This window comes from Cottoperca gobio, chromosome 16 (assembly GCF_900634415.1).
Source record: "Cottoperca gobio chromosome 16, fCotGob3.1, whole genome shotgun sequence".
NCBI classification, from domain to species: Eukaryota; Metazoa; Chordata; class Actinopteri; order Perciformes; family Bovichtidae; genus Cottoperca; species Cottoperca gobio.
The window spans coordinates 8,342,453-8,366,068 of record NC_041370.1 but is presented as its reverse complement, the minus strand read 5'-3'; the positions used below and the strand labels follow the sequence as shown (position 1 = coordinate 8,366,068).

General features: G+C 40.9%; 1 protein-coding gene across 3 annotated transcripts; it reads right to left on the bottom strand.

Annotated features, from left to right (window-relative positions):
- Window positions 1–1,072: 1,072 nt before the first annotated feature.
- On the bottom strand, window positions 1,073–23,182 carry LOC115021399 (retinoic acid receptor beta-like). 3 transcript variants are annotated; one of them, XM_029451837.1, is made up of 8 exons: window positions 22,394–23,182; window positions 17,469–17,623; window positions 15,543–15,684; window positions 11,535–11,701; window positions 5,803–5,979; window positions 4,509–4,713; window positions 4,240–4,398; window positions 1,073–3,712 (listed from the first exon to the last, which is right to left on the bottom strand). In XM_029451837.1, exons 1-8 carry the CDS (start codon window positions 22,560–22,562, stop codon window positions 3,480–3,482), a joined length of 1,407 nt encoding a protein of 468 aa, XP_029307697.1. In that variant the 5' UTR covers window positions 22,563–23,182; the 3' UTR covers window positions 1,073–3,479. The 3 variants fall into 3 exon arrangements, with proteins under 3 accessions (XP_029307697.1, XP_029307698.1, XP_029307699.1); XM_029451838.1 differs by having other exon boundaries at window positions 11,535–11,698; XM_029451839.1 differs by lacking the exon at window positions 22,394–23,182 and adding an exon at window positions 18,082–18,109.
- Window positions 23,183–23,616: the final 434 nt, after the last annotated feature.

The following is a 23,616-nucleotide window of genomic DNA, read 5'->3' as shown; positions in this document are numbered from 1 at the left end:
ACTGAAGTAAAAGTACAGAAGTATTAACAGCACAATTACTTCAAAATGAAAAGTGTGATAGTTTAGTCCACTGGTTCCCAAACTAGGAGTCAGGCCCTAACAAAGGGTCACAAGATAAATAAGAGGGGTCATGGGATAATTCATGGGGTAGAAAAGCAGAAAAAAAGTTCTGATACACAAATCTGTTCACATATTTTATACTTTTTACTTATCTTTGCTTTTGTATGCAAAATGTTAGATTATGCAACCATCTGTGAAGTTCTAAGTTTATTGGTGGAACTGCAAACAACTCACCAATTAAACTATGCTTTTTTGTAAGGAACCACAAGTCAAAACGGTTGTGAACCACTGCTTTAACATTATACTTATACTCCACTACATATATTCGATTTTGAGTTTTTGACTAATGATGCAAAATGTAATCAACAAATACATTATTATTTATTATTACAGGTTAAGACCAGACTTAATTGATGTCCGAGGGGAAATCCACGAGCCGTCAAAATGAGCTCCACTTTACCAGCTGCAACATACACATTATGAATCAGTATTATATTACAATAAGATAACATACATTATTTTGAAATGGTTATTCCGCATAATGAATAAATGTACTTTTGGTGCTTTAAGTCTATTTTTACTACTGAATTGAATGCAGAACCTTTATTTGTAATTGAGTACCAACAGTGTGGTATTGCTACTTTTACTTAAGTAAAAGATCTGAGTAATTCTTGTCCGATGTTAACTGAAAGAAACTGTCCATCCTCGTGACATTTTAGATATTAGAAAAAGGATTTTGAAATATGTGGAAAGACTCAAGTAATCCGCTAACCAAGCAGTATTACAATTTAGATTCCTATTCTATAAATCTGGAATTTATTTAGCACTGAACAGATAAATCATTTTGACTATTAACTGGGCTGCAGTGCAGTTTCCTTACAGGGACCACAGGGGGCAGTATGACCCTGGCTTTTGAAAGAAGTCGAGCTGAGCTCAAACAACCTCACAGCTCCAAAAGATGAAACATGTAACACTGAGTCGCCTCAGAAATGACAAAAACTAGAAGCTTCAGTGAAAAGTACACAAGACTTTAATAGACCGACAAAAACATCATGAAATCTGATGAAATGTTCCAGGTTATGTTGACCAAGTATGTCAAATTCCCAGATATGGCAGATGTTGGCACATTTAGAGTAGGCACATGAGTTCTTACAGTAAACAGGCTGCTTGCTTTGTTACTTACAGTAGATATATTATACACTTAAACAACATCCTTCTTTTTCATGGAATGTACATTTCTTTAGGAACAAATGTCATTTGCGTTTTATATATATATAATTCCCATATGCTTTGCCAACAATGACACAATACCGCTGTATATGTAGCTTCAACTTATCCTTTTCCTCGAGTTGCAAGTTTTCTTTTATTAGTATTATTTCTACAGTACAGAGTATTTTATTCACGGCTATCTGTGATAAGACGATATCAAACACTGATGCATTTCAAAAACCTCTTTTCGTTAAAGGAAAAACAAAAGTTTGTAAAAAACATGTTTATACAGAACTCATCAAATGAAGTATCAAAAAAAAACTGCAGATGTGTCATCTGGGATTAAAATGTTGCATTTAGAATATGTGTGAAAGAATAAAGTGGTAAATTAGCTTACTTACAGTGTACCTATATTTGGTACTGTAAAACAATGTCCAGCAAAATGTACTACAACGGCTCCAGGAAGTTCGACTCTGAACACTGAGACCCATTGAGCGACGAGCTCTTAGAAGGAGTATTTATATATTTTGGAAAATACATATATTTGCATTGTTGCTGAAAGTTGTTTGAGTGGATTTAGCACCACTCCCTTGTCTGCATGGTAAAAAATTAAGCTGGAGCCAGACACCGGTTAGCTTAGTTTAGCATAAAGACTGTCCAACGGTACCGAAATCCACTTATTAGCACCTCTAAAGCTCACTAGTTAATGTCTTGTTTGTTCTTTGTTTGTTTAAAATATTTGTACAAAATCGAGGTGTAAAAACAACTATTTGTGGTGTTACGAGGGGTTACGTGCGGGATTATGTCTTGACTGAGCTCAGTGACTTCCTGAAGTCACTGTGAGGTCGCAAGGCAACCAGTGTTTACAGTGCTCTACATTTACCATCCGCCATTTTGTTTGAGTATCTGAACTCTAAGTGTAAAATGAGTGCATTAAATATTGCTCTCAAATAACATGCCTCAGTGGAACGATTGCAAACAATCCCACAATGCAATGTATCGCATTTTACAGAAAACTAGCGTTGTGCGACAATCATTTTGCTGATTTGAATCGTTTTGTTCACTTCCAAGTTTCGAAGTCATTATGTAGTGTGTACAGTGTCTCTGAGAGATCAATGCACTGCAAATTAGGAAAACACGTGCAAATGAAGAAACATCTTTACCAATTTGACGACACAAAAATATTAATTGCGCAGGATTTAGCGAAAGCGCTGCAAGAAGCTAACAACACAACACACACTGTTTCCAGAGGACACTAAAAAGTGAAGCACACGACTGGGACACGCCGCGCTTGTTGTTGCCATTTCTGGTTTATGAAGTTATTGAAGTCGGCTATTCATCACAGTGATAGCATGATATATATATATATTATAATAACATGAAAAAGGCTAACGCTAGGTTAACAACAGATATCTGCAATACTATCTAAATCATGTCACCACACTGTTGAAATAAGGCAACTAAATAAAGCCGACTTCAATAACTTCATAACCCACAAACTGCTGAGTCTTGTGTCTATTTGCATGTGTTTTATTGTTTTGCAGAATTGTGCTCTCAGGGCCACCGTATATTTGTTTTCTTTTCTGTTGTTCAAAGCTAAGCAGCTTTCTGTACTTACTATTTTCCTTTATAAAGTTATATCAGTTATATACATTTGTGATTTTTGTTAATGCCAGTTATGAACATTTATCTTTACGAGTAAAAGCGTCATCACATTTTTGCTTTTACACTTTTCCCTTTTGTGCAGACAAATCTGCTCTTTTTCTCCAAATATGTTTAAACAGTGAGTCCAGAGGTTTCATTTTACACACATTGGAAATCAATAAATTGTTACAACCAACCAGCAGACGTTTTAAACCCATATGTTTACTAAGTTTGCTACACTAAAGCCAAAAGGCGTTGTTATTAAATGAGGTAAAAATTAATCCATGTGATATCTCATGCAAATATAAATATAGTAGAAACCAGCCTGATTCCCAGTGGTTACGAGGAGTCTGCCCGGACGGGTTAAAAAAAATGAAATTGTGATACAAGTTAAAACATTACTGCATCATCTTTCTCCCCCTTTGAAGCAGAAATGAGCTCTTCATTCATCAGCTTAGTCGTTAGTGTAACAACTGAATCTCTTCTTCAGACAAACACAAGTGGCGTGTTTGCCAACCAATCTGTGAAACTGAGGTAAGACACTAGTAACCCTCTGCACTTCATCTTTAGTTTATATTGTTAGCGTTTTCTCTGGGAGGGAAAACGGGAGCCAATGTTCTTTGAGCGACTCCAGAGAAGGAAGTCATGCACTGTGAGGAGACGCTGTGTGTGTGCTGGCTGCTATTTGCCTCCTCTCTGCTCTCCTCAGAGTTTTTCTCCAGATCTTCCAGCATCTCCTCGATCAGAGGTGGCATGGAGCCCGGGATCTCCATCTTCAGAGTCACCACCCTCTCAGCTCCTGTAGAAATGGACATATTCTTTTTACAACTGGACTGGTATGCCGAATTTCCCCACTGTGCGTCGCACTTGACTAAGCAACCGGCCAAGACGTGTTTACACGTTGAGTGTTCTTTGAGAGTAACTCTGCCATGTCTCGTCACCTCAAAACACACATTCTTTAACAGTAAATAAACCCACCCGTGTGCATCTTCCACCCTCACACCTCTACTGAAATTAAATGTCCCTCATAATGTCAGCTGCCTTGGCTCGGCAGTAGATTGCAAACGGTCACTAGCGGCTTTGTTTATAAACAAACACAATATTATTTTAATCACGTTGATTTAGTGCCACGCCGCCGTCTTTTTCATTTGCCAGAAAGTGACATAATTATAAATGCCAATAATCAGCCAGTTAGTATAAAATCAAATACTGTAAATTTACCCAAATCGTCTTCGAGTTATAGAAGTTATGATATCATTGAAATTATTTGTGATAAAGGAAGGACTTTATGGAGAATTACACATTAGCAGGGCTTTGCTCTCTGACCTTTGGCGCTGATGCTGCGCAGGTCAGTGATCTTCATGAGGGCTTTGGGGAACATGAGGGGCATGCTGGGCCGCCGTTTGCGGGAGTAAATCTTCAGGGCCTCCAGCAGCGGCTCCTGCAGAACCTCCACTTTGGACGGCTCTTCCAGATCCTGTCGGTCTGTTTAGACAGAAGTAAATATTTAGCATGTTAAACAAATAGTTCATAGCTTACATGTATCACTTTTCTTCTACAAAAGTTAGGTTGTATTTTCTGCGGAGCTTCAGCACCTCCAGAGACGAGACAGATGGCGCTGAGGAGGCCGCTCTCTGTGTCGTCCATCTGCAGTGGCAGCAGCTGGCCGGCAAATGTGAAGACCTGATCTGTCAGTGGTCCGAATCCGGCGTTGTGGATCTGAGTGCGGGTTAGGGTCAGCCCGTCGGAGAACGTCATTGTGTCCTGGCCAGGAGTGTAGCGAGTGCAAATCCTCAGGATCTGGATGAGGAAGAAAAGTGAGAGGATAGAAGTTAGACAGATTTTATAAATGTGTATTTGTGGAACAAGTATCAGGTCATGATGCATTGATTCCCATAATGAAACATAACATATGTTACAGTGGGGATCTGGGACAGAAGAAGCTGCAGGAAATAAAACATTCAAATTACCACCAGCCATCTTTGCACCCAAGTGTCCTTCTGCATCTCATTATTTTGTAAATTGTATTTTTGCCAGAATTGAAGAGCCATGAGAAATACTCTCTTTCTCAATCCGTTTGAAATAATCTGTCATTTATTTATGTAATTGTCAAGACTTTTTAAAACTCCACAGAAGGAGAACCAGGCTTTTATATTTATTTATTTAGTATATTCTGTAATATATTAGTAATGTACATTCCTGTTTCACTCAAACAGAAGTAAAACATTCTTTAAGAATGCACCTAACAGCCTAAATAACCTTAAATACAAATCAGGAAAGCATGCACGGCCCACTGGACCGTTTGTGGTTTTATTGCAGTGTAACATATTCTGGGTTTACGGTGGTGCTCGGTGCCGGGGAGGGAGGGACGAACATGAAGACCAAACAAGGAGCACCTGGCAAACAAAAGTTCCAGAAAGCCTCATCAGGGAAAAATGTGTTAATGAAACTCAACAAAGCTTTTGATGGTACATGGTACTCCCCTGGTGTCATCGGAGTAAATGATCAGGCCATGGTGGTGACGATGACAGACAGACCTGGCAGTGATCCATGGAGGGAGGATAAGGACGATGTGACAAACTCTGAGGGCTGCTGTCAGTTTGTGTTTGGCATGAATGTCAGTTGATGCCGTTAGTCACAATCCACAGAAGGTGTGAACCGCAGTAGGAGCTGTGTGTGTGTGTGTGTGTGTGTGTGTGTGTGTGTGTGTGTGTGTGTGTGTGTGTGTGTGTACACGTGCGCTTAATATGTAATTGTTAGATAATTGCAATGTTGTGTACTTTGTAATTGAAGTCATTGAGTCTAAGGAAATCTTGTGTGGGTGCAGATAAAATAATATGATGTTGAGCTTACTGTTATAGAACGCTACTTTTTTTTAAGGAGACGTACCAGGATGTCCAGGCAGGCAGTTTTGAGCAGAGTGATCTGGTCAGCGATGGTCAGGCCGGTGAATCCAGGCACTCGCTTGGCGAACTCCACCACCTTGATGATGCACTTGGTGGCGAGTTCGCTGAACTTGTCCCACAGCCCGAGGTCCAGCTGGATCCTGTGGTCGGAGCTGGAGTTCTGGATTGAGGAGAAAAGACGAAGAACATGTTTGTTGTTTAAGAGATGTTTAAGTTCATGAGAATGCAGGATTTAGAAAGCGATGTTAAAGACGTTAAAAAGACATGAAGTGATTAGAAATATAAATCCGAATGAACCGCTTTCATTGTGGGATAATGGTGTGCAGACATTTTAAATACATCTGCAGTTGAGTAAATTACTACACAATGATGAACTAACTTTGGCAACAACAGCAGCCATGTTTACTTTCAACTGCATTTATTGATTTTTCCGACCACGTGGGGGCCAAAACACCGACATATTGTCACCTTCTAGAGTTCATATGGTGAATACAATTAGCATTCATTTGGAGCTGAGTTTTTGGAGACGTGATGAATGTGAGTTTGTTTTTTCTAGCTCTGTTTTTTTCCCCCGTCAACTCCTGGACATATCTGGCTTTACTATAGTTGATAAATGCTCCACTGTGTTTACTAGCTAGTCACTTACTTTGTCTGTCTGCTGTTTGGTGCTGGATCGGTAACATAGAGGGGACTTTTGTTTATTCTCTCTGAAAACAGCTGCCCAAAAATAAAACCAAACAATCAGTCAGGTGATAATTCACTGTGTGGCACTACGAGCGAAACCTTTTAGACAAGCATAGTAATTTGATCCATAGTTAATATAAAATGTATTAATTATAGCAGCTTTAAAAACACAGATATCCCAAAATTAAGACCAAATCATTGCACACGACCAACAGCAAGGCAAAGCTTTTCACTAACGTTTTTTAGAGTGGATCAAAATATTCTTGAAAAAGTCTTGACTTGAGGATTTCATCTTTTTAAAACGTTAAAAATCAATGGAGAACAAAGATATGGCCTCTACAGAAAGTATTTAAAATAATAGATCTTTTTGAGGGATTTATTTTAGCGATGTTAACATTTTTAAAAGTCTCCTGATGACTTAAATAGAAAAACATACAGTATGTCAAGTTTATTGTCCCTTCTGTACTTTCACCTCCAGTCGCCTCTCACGTCTGCTCAATTGTCAAACCACAAACATGTGATGTGAAAAACATTCATTTATTTGTGAAAAGGGCACGCCCAGACTCATTATGCCAGTTGGATTTCTGTGTTGTGCAACTCTGGGGAGGTTTTGCCTTTTGTCTTGAAGGGACGAGAAGTTATTCCTGTTTGTGATACACGTGACACAGTTTGCATGGACATTGTGTGTTTGTTGTAGAAGAAAAGCAAATAGTTCTCAAACAGGAATGCTTTAGAATACATATTGCATCAAACAGAATTTGACTGTTATGCAACTAAAGTGGGTCAAATCTTTAGTAAATATCCCAACAATGTTCAATAAGCACATTTCAAATGAATTAATTCTGATTAATTACTAGCATATTTTAGTGAGTGCTGCTAAACATGCACACATGTGAAATTTGTCTACAGGGAGGAAATAAATTCAACATATATGAAGTAAAAAGTTTCCAATAATAAATTAAAAATTTACTTGGGTTTAAACTCCTTCAAGGAAATTCATCTGGAAATCAAATTCTAAATCCTAACTAAGATCTTTCCCTCGTCTGTATTTGCTCTAGAATTAGTACCAAATGATATTATTTTTTCAAATGTAATTACAGAATAAAGTGTTCATGAATATTAATGAATATTTCTTGAAATGTCTCATGTATAGGCATGATAGTTTCCCCTTGAGCAAACAGAACCTACCGTATGGGAGCCTGCTCATATTTGAACATTAATCTGCTGAGTACACTGTTTTTACAATTTCATATTATTAAATCATGTAATCCCACATAAATTGATTTGTTATCCCAGCTTTGCTGATCGCTAAGGCTTATGATTACAGATTCATTTTATGATTCCAAACAGTGAATAATAACTACATGTGTAGCGCTTTAAATGCTCCTGCCCCCAGATATATTAACTATCTTAGTTACGGATCACAGTCAATATTTCTGCCTTATCCCATAAGGCTTTAAGCTCATGGGAAACAACTCTACAACCTTATACTTCTTTTGCTTCTACCGTGCCAGAGGCTGGAAAAGTCCTCTTTTGTACATTTATAACCCGCCTTACACATCCATCCATCCATCCATCGTCTACCGCTTATCCGGGATCGGGTCGCGGGGGCAGCAGCTCCAGTAAGGAACCCCAATCTTCCCTTCTCCGGGCCACATCCTCCAGCTCCGACTGGGGGATCCTGAGGCGTTCCCAGGCCAGTGAGGAGATATAATCTCTCCACCGAGTCCTGGGTCTTCCCCGGGGTCTCCTCCCAGCTGGACGTGCCTGGAACACCTCCCTAGGGAGGCGCCCAGGTGGCATCCTTACTAGATGCCCGAACCACCTCAACTGGCTCCTTTCAACGTAAAGGAGCAGCGGCTCTACTCCGAGTCTCTCACGGATGGCTGAGCTTCTCACCCTATCTCTAAGGGAGACGCCAGCCACCCGTCTGAGAAAACCCATTTCGGCCGCTTGTACCCGTGATCTCGTTCTTTCGGTCATGACCCAGCCTTCATGACCATAGGTGAGGGTAGGAACGAAGATCGACCGGTATATTGAGAGCTTTGCCTTCTGGCTCAGCTCTCTTTTCGTCACAACGGTGCGGTAAAGTGACTGTAATACCGCCCCCGCTGCTCCGATTCTCCGGCCAATCTCTCGCTCCATTGTCCCCTCACTCGCGAACAAGACCCCGAGGTACTTGAACTCCTTCACTTGGGGTAATGGCTCATTCCCTACCCGGAGTAGGCAATCCACCAGTTTCCTGCTGAGAGCCATGGCCTCAGATTTGGAGGTGCTGATCCTCATCCCAACCGCTGCACACTCGGCTGCGAACCGATCCAGTGACTGTTGAAGGTCACAGACCGATGAGGCCATAAGGACCACATCATCTGCAAAGAGCAGCGATGAGATCCTCAGGTCACCGAACTGCAACCCCTCTCCTCCACGACTACGCCTCGATATCCTATCCATCAAAATCACGAACAGGATTGGTGATAAAGCGCAGCCCTGTCGGAGGCCAACATTCACGGGAAACGAGTCCGACTTACTGCCGAGTATCCGGACACAACTCTCGCTTTGGGCGTACAGGGATTGGATGGCCCTCAAAAGTGACCCCCTCACCCCATACTCCCGCAGCACCTCCCACAGTATCACCCGGGGGACCCGGTCATACGCCTTCTCCAGATCCACAAAACACATGTAGACCGGATGGGCGTACTCCCAGGCCCCCTCCAGGATCCTTGCAAGAGTAAAGAGTTGGTCTGTTGTTCCACGACCAGGACGGAATCCGCATTGTTCCTCTTCAATCAGAGGTTCGACTACCGGCCGAAACCTCCTTTCCAGTACCTTGGAGTAGACTTTACCAGGGAGGCTGAGAAGTGTGATACCCCTGTAGTTGGCACACACTCTCTGGTCCCCCTTTTTAAATAGGGGAACCACCACCCCGGTCTGCCAACCCCTAGGCACTGTCCCAGACTTCCACGCAATGTTGACGAGGCGTGTCAACCAAGACAGCCCCTCAACACCCAAAGCCTTCAGCATTTCTGGACGGATCTCATCAACCCCTGCGGCTTTGCCACTGTGGAGTTGTTTGACTACCTCAGTGACTTCCATCAGGGAAATTGACGATGATCCCCCATCAGCTTCCAGCTCTGCCTCAACCATAGAGGGCGTGTTAGTCGGATTCAGGAGTTCCTCAAAGTGCTCCTTCCAGCGGCCGATAACCTTCTCAGTTGAAGTCAGCAGGGTCCCACCCTTGCTGTACACAGCTTGGATGGTTCCTCGTTTCCCCCTCCTGAGGTGCCGGATGGTTTTCCAGAAGCACCTTGGTGCCGACCGAAAGTCCTTCTCCATAGTTTCTCCGAACTTCTCCCACACCCACTGCTTTGCCTCTGACACGGCAGAAGCTGCCGCCCTTCTAGTCCTTCGATACCCTGCAACTGTTTCCGGAGTCCTCCCGGATAACATAACCCGGAAGGACTCCTTCTTCAGTCGGACGGCTTCCCTGACCACCGGGGTCCACCACGGTGTTCGAGGGTTACCGCCCCTTGAGGCACCTAAGACCTTGAGACCACAGCTCATCACCGCAGCTTCAGCAATAGAGGTTTTGAACATCGCCCACTCAGGTTCAATGCCCCCAACCTCCACAGGGATAGCTGAAAAGCTCCGCCGGAGGTGTGAGTTAAAGATCCCCAGGACAGGGGCTTCCTCCAGACGTTCCCAGTTCACCCGCACTACCCGTTTGGGTTTACCAGGTCTGTCCAGAGTCTTCCCCCACCCCTTGATCCAACTCACCACCAGATGGTGATCAGTCGACAGCTCCGCCCCTCTCTTCACCCGAGTGTCCAAAACATGCGGCCTCAGATCAGATGATACGATTACGAAATCGATCATTGACCTTTGGCCTAGGGTGCTCTGGTACCACGTGCACTTATGAGCATCCTTATGTTCGAACATGGTGTTTGTTATGGCCATTCCATGACTAGCACAGAAGTCCAACAACAAACGACCGTTCGGGTTTAGATCAGGGAGGCCCTTCCTCCCAATCACGCCTCTCCAGGTGTCTCCATCGTTTCCCACGTGTGCGTTGAAGTCTCCCAGCAAGACTACGGAGTCCCCTACTGGAGCTCCCTGCAGGGCTCCAAGAAGGGTCTCCAAGAAGGCCGAATACTCAGAACTGCGGTTTGGGGCATAGGCACAAACAACAGTCAGAGTTTTCCCACCCATAACTCGAAGGCGTAGGGAGGCGACCCTCTCGTCCACCGGGATAAACTCCAACGTAGCGGCGCTCAGCCGGGGGCTAGTGAGTATCCCCACCCCGGCCCGACGCCTCACACCTTGAGCAACTCCGGAGAAGAATAGAGTCCAACCCCTATCCAGGAGTACGGTTCCAGAGCCAAGACTGTGCGTGGAGGTAAGCCCCACCAGATCCAACTGGTAGCGATCCACCTCCCGCACTAGTTCCGGCTCCTTCCCCCACAGAGAGGTGACGTTCCACATCCCCAGATGCCCCCAATCTGGGGACGTCAGGCCCTCCCTCTGGGCCTGGCTCCAGACGGGGGCCCCGGGCTTCCTCCGGGCAGGGTCTCTCCTTTCCTTTCCCTTTCTTTCATGAAGTCGTTTTTGAACCATTCTTAGTCTGGCCCCTCGCCTGAGACCAATTTGCCTTGGGAGACCCTACCAGGAGCACTAGGCTCCAGACAACACAGCTCTCAGGTTCATAAGGACACACAAACCTCTCCACCACGATAAGGTGATGGTTCCCAGAGAGACACAGCAATGTTTAAATAATAAGATAAATGTGGCACGTTTTTGGATGATTTACCAACTTCCACATATATTTCCTGTTGTGTTTTACCCTCTTCTGGCAGCCACAATGGAAATATATGTTTAAATTCTTGCCATCCTTAAAATATTAACCATATAATGCAAATCTAAATCAAATGAAGCACTGGACTGAGAGGATAGCTTTGATCTTTTCCCCTCTGCAAATTATGTTTCTCTCTTTAGAGGAACATTATTCTAACTGTTAGCTCTCATGTCGTGACTCACTGTGGTGTATTTTCCCAGCTGGCAAAGAGAGGGGAAGGTCTCTCTGTGAGCTTTGCAGATCTTCTCCACGATCAAGCCGAGCTCCGCCGTCAGCTCGTACGTCTCCATGATGGTCATCTTCACCGCCTCCTTCTTCCCCTTCCTGCTGTTTCTGTCGTTTCTCACTGCTGAGGAAAAGGTTGACGCAGGTTATAAGATGTTTGGGTAATAACTAAAAGGAATTAAAAAAAGGTTCTAACGATGGTACTTCGTCGTTGACTTGCTTTACAAGCCTTTCCAAGACACTTCAGCCTTTCATTTTGAAAGTACAAGATACTTATCTTTTTTGAAAAATGAGAAAAACATTTCACAATAGCAGCAATATCATTATAGTTTATATATTTCCTTACATAAAAAGTGAGGAGAATTCCAATGTTAGTTAAACTTTTAGATCCATACTCTTCCTCACTCTTTTAGTCGGGCTGCAACTAACGATTCATTAATTAATCTTTTGATTTTTGTCTGCATTAATCGTTTGGTCTGTAAAATGGTGAAAAATGTCAAAAGTGATGTCTTTAAATCCCTCAGCAAAAACAACAATAACTTCTCCCTTAACATTGATAACTCCACGCTGTCTCCCTCCCCACACATCCGAAACCTTGGGAGTCATTTTCGACAGCAACCTCACCTTCAATAATCACATTAATCAGATCACCAAAACTGCCTTTTTTCATCAAAGAAATATAGCTTGTCTCCGCCCATCACTTTCCTTCCCTGCTGCCGAACCCCTCATCCACGCCTTCATCTCATCCAGACTCGACTACTGCAACAGCTTCCTCTACGGCTCACCATCCAAACTCATCAATAAACTTCAACACATCCAAAACTCTGCCGCCCGTCTCCTCACCCACACCGGCTCACGTGACCACATCACCCCCGTCCTGCAGAACCTCCACTGACTCCCAGTCCCCCAACGCATCCATTTTAAAATCCTCCTCCTAACCTACAAAGCCCTCCACAATAAAGCCCCCTCCTACATCACCGGCCTGCTCCATCACCACACTCCTTCTCGCACCCTCCGTTCCTCTGACGCCAACCTCCTGTCCCTGCCACAAAGGACCAAGCTCCGGACCTGGGGTGACAGAGCCTTCTCCATCACCGCCCCCCTCCCTCTGGAACTTACTCCCCAAACATATCCATGACTGTACCGATCTCACCATGTTCAAATCCCATAAATCAAAACCCACCTCTTCAGATCTGCTTTTAATGTGTAATTACTTGTATGTATTTTAAATCTTGATGTCCTGTTTTTCTGAATGTAATTTATAATGTTATATGTACCTGTAAAGCGTCTTTGATAAATAAAATGTATTATTATTTAAATGTCCTGTTTTGTCAGTCCGAAACCCAAAGATATTCAGTTTAATATGATAAAAAAAACTGAGAAAAGCAGGAAAACTCCAGATTTGAGAGGCTGAAAAATTACTTAAACAATTAATTGATTTAAAAAATATTTGGCCTTTTTTTCTGTTGATCAACTAATAAGATTACTAATCATTTACATAGTCAATGGGACCTATTGTCCTCTTTTAGTAGTAGTAGAGAGCATAGTAGTCCAGCCAGACAGGAATTTAGTGGAATTTGTAAATAGGACAAGGATTAATTTGGTTAAAACATTTTCAGTGGATCTCATTCTCTGGTTTCCAATAAAAAAATCAGCTGGCAGTAAGCTGTGTGGATTTTCTCCAGGGAGCATGTGAAGCAGGCTAGCGCAGCCTAACCAGGTTAGTCTTTCATAATCACTTCGCTCACGCTGTCAACACGTTTCAGCGCGTCCCAATGACTTGGCTCAGGCAGCTACACGCACGTCGGAGGAGCTCAGGATTACGCAACACCTCCCTCTCTGCCTTCCTCACCACCTCCCCCTCCCCATCTCTGGATGCCCTACATTCAGTCGTCATTGTGTAAACACTCCGAGTGCGATCATATTACACACAGACTGATTCACTAAAGTGGCCAGAAAGCAGTTACATAGCATCCACCTGCCTGCTACATGTGATGCATTTATGTAATGTGTGAGTGTGTGTGTGTGTGTGTGTGTGTGTGTGTGTGTGTGTGTGTGTGTGTGTGTGTGTGTGTGTGTGTGAGTGTGGAGCAGCAACAACAAGAACATGTGGATGGGTGGATCCTTCGCTGCTGCCCTATCCTTGCCTTCTTCCACATAACACACACTCTGTTATCTAGGTCGATTACTCTGTTTCACTGCTGGAGCTCGAGTCCCCTGAGTGCTTCTCAATGAGTCATTTGAAAATTGAGCTGCGTGGCCGCTGCGTAGGCTTGTCTCCGAATCCTGTGCCAATTACCAAAAACTCCAGAGTGTTGTAAGTAAAACATGATGGATGCTCAAGGAACTTACTTTAAGGAACAAATGCATTTCTAATCAGTTGGGTTCCAGAGAGTTAAGATTATTTACATATGATATAACAGGCTGCCATCTTTTGTATAAATCTGCATATAAAATGAATATTTTTAACCTTTTTTAACGACTGAAAAGACATTAAATCCTTTAACCAGAATGTAGAAGTTGGATTTGGGATTTTCCACTGTAACAGAATACATCTCCGGGCTATGAGTGAGGCAACGACATCATAATCTTTCTCAGTGAGACTGGTTGGAATAAGGAGCTATCTATGGGGCAGGGTTCTAGTGTAATATTGAGAAATCTTTAGAAATAAGACGAGGACAAGAATTTTAGACAAGAATAAAACATATGGAGTGGCAAGCCAGATTCTCACAGGTATCACTTACAACCTACTAAGCCGAGCATTTGTAAAATGAACACTATGCAGGATGTTAAACTGAATTAAACTTACAGATACATGAAGATGTAGAGTCGACATGTTTGGTTACTCTTAGCTGTTGCTCTTTCGTGGGTCCACACAAGCGCGCAAGTTTAAAAAAGGTTGGGGGAAGTTGAAGGTCTTTAAAAAAAACAAACAAAAAAAAAAGAGTAATAAATTATGGTGACATTAAAAAACTCTTTCTGCAGCGTAAATAAAAAAAAGGGATCAACAATAAATGTCCACAGGTAGTTAACAAACTAACCTTTGTAAAAACAAAACTGCTAATTTGAACTTGAATGAAAAATAAATCACGTTTTGGTTAACATGAGCATTTCTCAGCAAATTGCAGCATCCCTTACAGCACGTGACCAAACTTAAAGAGAATAGTAGTGTAGTGGCCTTCCCTGGTGTTGGCTCAGTGAAATAGTATTATAAATAAATGATTGTGAGCGCAGGCATCGGCCGATTCCGATTATCTCCGATTGGCATTAATCAGCCCGATTAATTCTGGCATTAATTTATTTCTCTCATCTAGATTTTGGCGGCTGGACAATCAGAGTTGAAAGTGTTTTGAGAGATTTTGATGAGTAAATCCCACTGAAGGATTGGTGGGGGATTATGCTCTCTTGGGTGTATATCTCAAAATCTAGGTGAACTGAAAAACATTTTTATTTAAAGGAAGTTAATCAAGACATCGCACAACCTCTGAAAACAGATATTTATCACTTTGAAGAGACGGATGACTATTTACACGAGTAACTAAAAGTAAAATACGATATGTGTTGACAGCTGGATTGATAAAAAGAGAATCAGAAGTATCTGTTGTTAAGTTCCCACATCAAAGCTGTGTATTCAGACCATCACTATAGTGCTTTCTACAGTATAAATATGCATTTCTTGCACATGAACCAGTTATGTAACATGTAACTGCTTCTGTAAAAAAATAAACCTGAGTTGATCATTTACATTTGTGCCTGACTAACCTTTCAGTCACCTCTATTATCTTCCCCTCTCTGATCATAGGCATCTACTATCCATTGTCCGCTATCTACTATCTACCCTGTCCTTGAAGGAATCATTTCCTCTATTCACATGTTGTAAGAGAAGATAAATCCTCTGTGTTTTCAGCATGAAAGGGAGACGAGGACGATGTCTCCTGCTGAGTCAGGGTGGATCAGACACTTACACTCCTTGGACATTCCCGCTGCAAAGCACCTCTGGAGTCGACAGTACTGACAGCGGTTCCTGGTGATCTTGTTGATGATGCAGTTTCTGTCTCGGTGGCAGGTGTACACCATGTTTTTCTGCACGCTACGGCGGAAGAAGCCCTGCAGAGGCAACAGGAGAATAAAGAGAATATTTTAACAATTTAAGTAAGCAGATGAAAATAATGCTGCCTTACTTAACGCCAAGACCCAATCGGCTTCGACAATGTAAACAGGTATATTTACCTTTATACTCTTGAGAGTTTGAAGTGGTATTGGTGTTATGGTTCTACAACTACAGCAATAAAATGTGACTAATGTGACAGAACACCACAAGAAAGATCCTGTATAATATAAATGTAATAGCCTATGCAATAAGATATTGACTTCTTATCACCAAAGTCATTAGAACACATCATGTGGGAACCTTGAATGTCAATACAAAATGTTGGGCCAATCCATCAAGTAGATGTTCAGATATTGACTGTTGTTGAAAATCATCATTATGGCATTCAGTAAAATATAGGACTTTTTTACTTTAATGTTTACAAAAATGACAGATGTGAAGAAACCTCAAACAGACTTTTATTGTTAGTCTGTGTATTAAAATAATCTCTCAATTGAATTGGGAATAATAGCAGGGTCCAGTCATGTGTTTTGACAATAACACTGCTGTTATGTGTAATATACTTTTGAATCGGGCATTCTGCATTTAAATAGTTTGACTTTCAGCAGAAACTCAGTTTGATTCTACAAAAATGTCCTGGACGAAAGCTTAAATGTTGTTAAAAAACAAACTGTGGGGTAGAAACATCTACAAAAAACACAAATACAAATCTGGAATCACACACAAACTGGACAAAGTTCAGGCCCTGTAGTGATGTTGATGTTTTCTCAGAGCAAATATAGCAACTAATAACTGCCTTGTGCACACGATTTCAGAGTGGTGATTCCAGGGACTTCACAGAAAGTTGCGAGACCAAGCGTGATTTAAAAAAGTTAAAGAAAACTTAAGCTAATGCTAACGTTAGCTATTCCTGTCGTAATCACCACGTTACAGAACTGTAACCGAGTAAATGTTTTGTGTTTGGTTAGGGATGAAAGAAGGCACAGACACAGACATGTTATCCACAACTTTTACAATTTTCGTCAACGTTAGCTTGGCTCATTAGCACATTAGTATGGTTTACTAGCACGTTAGCTAATGTTAGCAAGGTACAAGTACGCAACATCTGGGGTGGTTAGGGTGCATGCTCTGAGCAGCGAGTCGCCAGTTTGATTCCCGGCTGGCCAGACTGTTTGCTGTATGCCATTCCCCTACTCTCTTTTCCCACATTTCCTGTCTCTATCAAGTATCACTATCAAAGTAAGGCATACAAAAAATAATCTTAAACAAAACAAAAAAAGTACACAACATCTGGTTGGTGACACTTCATGGTCAGTTCACTCTCATTGGCTTTACGGGTTTCTGCTCAATAAAACATCGCTATTCCTTTCACACTACAGGATTTCAAATTGGGGAGACTCCTGATCCAGTCGGTAAATTAAGATTATGTGTGTGAACTCCCTCACACTGCAGGATCATTTGGTCAGATAATCTGCTCAAATTTGAACCAGAACACAGTGATTGTCAGTAGGGATTAATCGGACCCAAAATCTACCCCATTATCCTTTAGTGTGGGGCCACTATAATGTGACTGAACATAATAAACATGCTCTAAAAATGGAGTTACCATAATAAACATATTTACTTGTGAGCTTTGGAGCTGGAGTCAATTAAAAGGTTTCATCCCAAAATGAGACATCTTCCTTTTTTAGAGCATGACACATTTACAAAATGAGAATACTGGGATTTTTCTTTGTCATTGAAGATGGATGTAAAGCGGACCACAGGCCTGATATGTTACCTTGCAGCCCTCGCAGGCGCTGACGCCATAGTGGTAGCCTGAAGACTTGTCTTGACAAACAAAACAGGGCTTGTAAGTGCGAGGAGGCGGCGGTGGGGAGGCAGGGCTGGCGAACAGGTCGTCTGAGCTGGAGCTGGAGCTCTGGCTTCCAACGGCTGCAAACACAATATGACACCAAACAACACTCATAAAAAAGCACAGCAGGGAGAATGTGACATGCTGCAACCTATAAGTCTAAACATTTGGGGCTTTGCTTTCCAAAGAAATCTGAATAAGCACTTAATTTCATGACAGCGGCATGATAGTAAATAGAATATCTTTGGGTTTTGGATAGAGTTGTACTGAATGCTATTATTTTCCCCCATTCAAAGCCTCTATTGAGGTTTTCAAATGAAGCTACAAAAGTATAATACTATTAATATTAGTGTGGCCTAATATGTCTCTTTTATCGACAATTAATTATTATAAGGTCACTTTTTATTCAAAACTTTAACTTTCATTCTGAAGAAATCAAATGTTCAAACCTGTTCAAGTTAAATATGTACCGTCTATATGTGCAACAGATCATTTGAAGTAGTTTGCCTTATAGTTCAGAAGAGGCAACAATACCAACCTAAGTGAGGCAGCAGAACTACATGGGATTTCATTCATTTACTGCAGGGGACGAACCTTCATGGTTTAGTGACCCTAACGTTGACTTCACAACGGGGAGCAGCGAAGTTCGGCTCGCCGCAATATTTACATTTCTCTGTGGCCGGGAGGTTTGTTCATGTTCGTGTGTTCAGCGGGAATACATTCTTTGTAGCATAAGTCAACATGTTACAGGAGTCACAGGAATTTGTTTACTATTCCAAACTTTTAGTTTGGTCCCACTTGGCGACAGAATCAAAATGGCCGCAGCTTTCCATAGAAATTGCATGGCAGCCCGCACTTTGATTTTGCCGTAAGACCTTTTCTCTACGTCAAAGGTTCCACTGAAACAGCCAATCTAAATCACATTGTCATGAAATTGACTGAGTAAATTCACATTCCCAGAAGATTGACCCCTTGTGATTGTGGACACTCTATTAGCTTTCTGACAAGATGTTTCATAATATAATGTAAAGGGCATATTGCATTAAACTGCTGAGCATGTGGCCCCATGGCATTTCATGTATGTTTTCAGTGAATTGTTTTACATTTAGCCAAAATACAGGTACGGTTCTAAAAAAATATTTTTCCCATTAAACCTCAATGAGGAAGACAAGGAAAATAATAATGATAGATTATCATAATTATAGATTACCGATCATAATACGAATGAATAAATCAGATGAGTAAGTGTCAATCCAAAGCCTGTTAGATCAAAAGCATCAATACAAGTCAGTGATCATGTTTGTATTAAGTATTACAGCCACAGGGAGCTCCAAAGGGGGTTTTAGACTTTCTGTTTTACTTCTAAAAAGCAGGCTTTGTGCCGAGATTACACAACTAGTAAGGGCCTCTATTAAGTTAAATATTTATAGGAAGATAATGTGAACATATGGACATTATCAAGTGGGGAAAAACATTCTTAAAGTTGAGTCATCCCTACAGAGGCGGAGATTAAATGCTCAGACGGTTACTTTTTATAAAGCTGCTATGAGATTTCAGAGTAAAGTCAAGTCATGATCTCAAAGAATGACTTACTGTTCTCTTCTCACTGGGCAGGACTTTCATGTAAAGCTTCATCCATCTTATCAGAGAGCTTTTATCAGACAGACTTTATTTGAAGAGAAATGCTTCCTCCACTTAATCACATATCGATCAGCTTGCCCAAATGTGAGTTACATACAGTATCTGCACTTGTCCTTCAGGAACTATTCAAATCAAAGCTATAGATTAAACCCAAATTGTCACAAAAATAAAAGAGTGGGTGGTCTGTGCAGAAAAAGCTGGAATGTGATTTCCTTGAAACATCCCAGACTGGCCAAGTAAAGTATTTTATGTCCTTTGAAAATGTATTCAATGCAGACTTTACACAGCTGCACCTATTGTAGCACAGCTTCAACCTCAAGTTTTCCAGTTGAATGTATAATTTCATAACAATCCTCCCACTTTAAAACCACTTTCGAGAGGAGGGTTGCTCCAGTCTGTGGGGCTCGCTCAGCCTCCCCGCTGGCTCTCTGATCACCTCCACTGCTCCGACGCTGACAGAAAACGAAGAAAGCCGTTTTGAAAAGGGGGACGAAACGAGAAAAATTGCTCATCTACATCCCCTCAAACTCGTGGCCTCTGATTGAACCTGGAATCAGCGGGTCAATCGAGGACACCCCCATCAGCCCGAGCGCCTTCCCAACACAAAACAATGCAGGAGCATGCCACAAGCCCAGCTGACTGATGAGAGGGAGGGAGAAGAAACAGAGAGTGTGTGTGGCGGGGCGGTGTAAGTAATTTGGTCGGGGGGAGGGAGAAAGAGGTTGCCCCCATCCCAATTTAGGTGGTGTTATTTGATGGACGTGACAATGCATTGTGTGAGTCAAACATTTCAATCTACAAAAATGTTAAAGGTGTAAAATATTTTGTAGCCCGAAAGATAAGGAGATAAGTTTAAAAGGCAACGCCAGTGAAAGCTCTGAATAAGATGTAGATGCTACATACTGCTAAATATTTGTGGTTGATTGACTGATGTTAAGAAAGAGGTTCTTTTTTATGATAAACTTCATTATGCTTCTTGCTAAATACAAAAGTCCATAATCAATACAAGCATTTTCTGTTGCAGCAACTAATTAACAATTTAAAAAAAGATTTTGAATGTATAAAATGTCAAAAAGTAGTGAAAAATGCTCAGAATAAAACCCAAGAGCCCAAAAAGACATTTTCAAATTGCTTGTTTTGTCAAACCAATAATCCAAAACCCACAGACATTTCATTTGCTGTCATATATGACAAAAAAGGCTTAAAATCTTCATGTTCGAGAAGCTCAAAAAACAGCTAATTTTGGGGTATTTCTGCTTGAAACGGATGAATCGGTTTTTAAAAAGAGTATACATTTCAGATAGATTTTCTTTCAATTCAACAAATCAATTTAATCAACAAATTGTTGCAGCTTATTTAATTCATCTTATATATTTATAATTTGTTTTGCACTGACATTTCCGTATAAACCTTTAAACTTATAAATATAATTTGTTGAAAAACAAAATCCTAACTTGCTTTTATCTATTCCTGGTTAAAAATACTCTCAGTGAGTCCTTTTGTATTTTGAGACGTAAAAGCAGAAACAGTCTGTAAGTTTAAGAGGCCCAAAGAGGTAAAATGATCTAATATCTCACAAAAGCACTGGAGCATTAAAGCATAAAGAGCACAATAAATAAATGCACATTTTTGTAGCAATAAATCAAATTCTAATGATGTCACATGTAATAATATCTCAGGAACAGTTTCTGTTTTCATGCAGAACCCGAACCTTTTACTTCTGTCCTATTATTTTGGAATGTAGGTACTTTTACTTGTAATGTTTTTGTTGTTACATTTGTTGTACTTGTACTTCTACTTAAGTAAAGGAAATGAGAAGTTCTTCCGCTACTGGCAACAGTCTGGCTCTCCTCTGACCTCCTGAGCCGGTGACCGTCCAGTGAACTCGAATTGACCCAAAACTGACCGGCCCAGTCCCAAACACAGACCACCACACTGTCATGAGCTGCTCTGTGCACAGCACCCTGTTTACTGCTGAGTTTACTACTGCGAGAGGAAACTCCTCATAAAAAGCATCACAGTATATATACTGTTTAACTTTAACTTTAAACTATTAATAAATGGTTGTAACTCACTTTAATGTAGCTGTAAACGAGTATAAGGACAGTTTTATATGTTTATAAGTGTACATTATTTGTCAACAGTTATAACTTCACCGATAAAGACATATTTTATATTATTACAACTGTGTTTCTACTGTATCTTCATTATGTGTTATGGATGCATGTTAACTTATGTGTTTTTTAAAGCACTTCATGGTCTTCCACCAACCTGTTTGTCAGCTGATATCTAGAAAAGTAAACTTAATACCTACCTAGCTTATTTAGCCTGCATTTTGATTAGAATTGTGTTTGTTTAGATAAATTGTGCCTTTATTTCTTTATATAACTATTTTTTTTAATTCATGCTCCAAAATGATTTTTTTCCCCCTGTTATGTAATTCATTTGTTATCATCTTTTGTCTATTTGTCTGTCTTTAAGATCTATTTTATTTGTTTAATTGATTCATTGTCATCATTTTATTGTTGTGTGCATTATTCTAAAAGTGTGCACTTTGAATACTGTATGAAAGGTGCCTTATAAATTAAGTTTGAGAGACTGATTGATTGAACCAGCATTTGGAAAAGTCCCAACAATGCACTGGATTAATTTCTATCTGTATGTCTATATTATCTAAACCTATTTACCTATCATTGCACACTAATGTATTGAATGTTATTCCAATAGGTGAAATTATTATTAAACATACATATCTACCTGCAGCCCAGCAAGACTGATCCTCAGCAACATTCAACATTTTTATTTCATGATCCATATAACTGTTAATAGTTGTTGGTACTGTGTATGTTTTGGGTTTGCACTTCATTGTTACTGCTTTATATTTGCACGCTTTGTACTGCAACTGCTGCACAACCATTTCTCTCAGGATAAATACAGTTCTATCTTATGTTATCTTATGTTAGCACAACACCTGACCTTTAATGTAAATACCAAACTACAGTCACATAATCACTTGAAAAATAATTGGAAAATTAGTAGATGCAGGGCTTATACATATTGACGTATTGGTTAGTAAACATATAATCGTGTTTAGCAAAAAAAAATATGGTTTCTGAAATGGACTCGATAATAAGATGACATTTTCTATATTAGGCCATATATTCACCAAAACATCACTTATTCAAATTTCAACATCAGCTTCCACCTACATTGCGAGCACCGGTGTTGCTGCCAGTCCCCCTCGATCAGTTCGGGGAAGAAGGCTGCCAAATCCTGGTCCTGCTCCTGCAGCATGCACGATGCAGGGTTGGTTGTAGAAGTGTACAAGTCCATGATTTCTCCGGGACCGAAAGCTTGAAATTCCACATAGTCAAACATGATCTGGTTTGAGTCTCAGCGACGTCCGTGTGGAGATTGTTGGAGCTCTGTTGTCCGCATGTGCAATCCCTCACAGCAGGGTGGGTTTTTTCTCTCTGTTTTGAGTTTGATGCAAACGTTGTTTTAACAGTAAAACATGCCTGTGTTGCATTCAAAGGGGCGTGTGCGCGCTCTGGAGCGGACCTCTATTTCCCAAAGACGGCCAGAAAGTGTTTGCATGTTGCAGCAGAGAACACATCGAGATCTGGCGGCTGTTTAGCATAACAAAGTTAGTCCCAGGACTTCTTTCCTCTTATCTCTTCTTCTTTATTGACGAATGTCTCAACTCAACCTGCTTCATACTAGTTATGTCAGAGCGAGCGATGGTGTTACCTAATGTATGCGAGTGAACTCCCGGTGAACCTCCTCCGCTGCTGCTGACCTTCATATGACCCAGCCGCTGTCTGACATCACCAGCAGCGGCTGGAAACAAGTACTGTGAAGTCCTGCACTCAAGTAGAAGTATCAATACTGTAAAAGTAGCTTACCTCGATCAAAGATTGCACATTAAAAAGTATCAAATTTGATGCCGCAGAACCAGATATATCATATTTGTATTCAACGTAATTTGTTTCGTTGGCAAAATCCGGCGACTACATTACCCATAATGCAACTTCACAGTCGACGGAGATTCGGGTGTGTTATGCTAGTAGCAATCAGTAAAAACTAATCAGAATATCAAAATTGAGTATAAAAATGTAATATGATATACATTTTGAGTATGATAAATACAATATTAAATTCATTGTAAACATATTGATTATTGTAAAGTATACACAAATGCAAATTTACAAATGTTAGCCCCAATTTCATGTTTTCGTCTTAGGTAGAGTGTTGATGCTACTTTACTTTTACTACATTTTGGAAGTCAATATTATACTTTTGTACTCCACTACATTTATTTGACAACATTACTTTACAGACTAAAATGTAAATCAACTAATACATTATGACATATTTTTATTGATTAAGCTATAGCCTACCAGCAGTAGCCTATATAAAGTAGTTTATGTTC

Bases quoted from the DNA above. Each gene is read 5' to 3' on its own strand.
- LOC115021399 (XM_029451837.1), bottom strand. From the start codon at position 22,562: ATGTTTGACTATGTGGAATTTCAAGCTTTCGGTCCCGGAGAAATCATG. The intron at 5,980-11,534 runs GTGAGTCACGAC...TCCTCAATCCAG, and splicing joins AGCTGGGAAAATACACCACA to AACTCCAGCTCCGACCACAG. The intron at 4,714-5,802 runs GTACGTCTCCTT...TTCCTCATCCAG, and splicing joins CTGCCTGCCTGGACATCCTG to ATCCTGAGGATTTGCACTCG.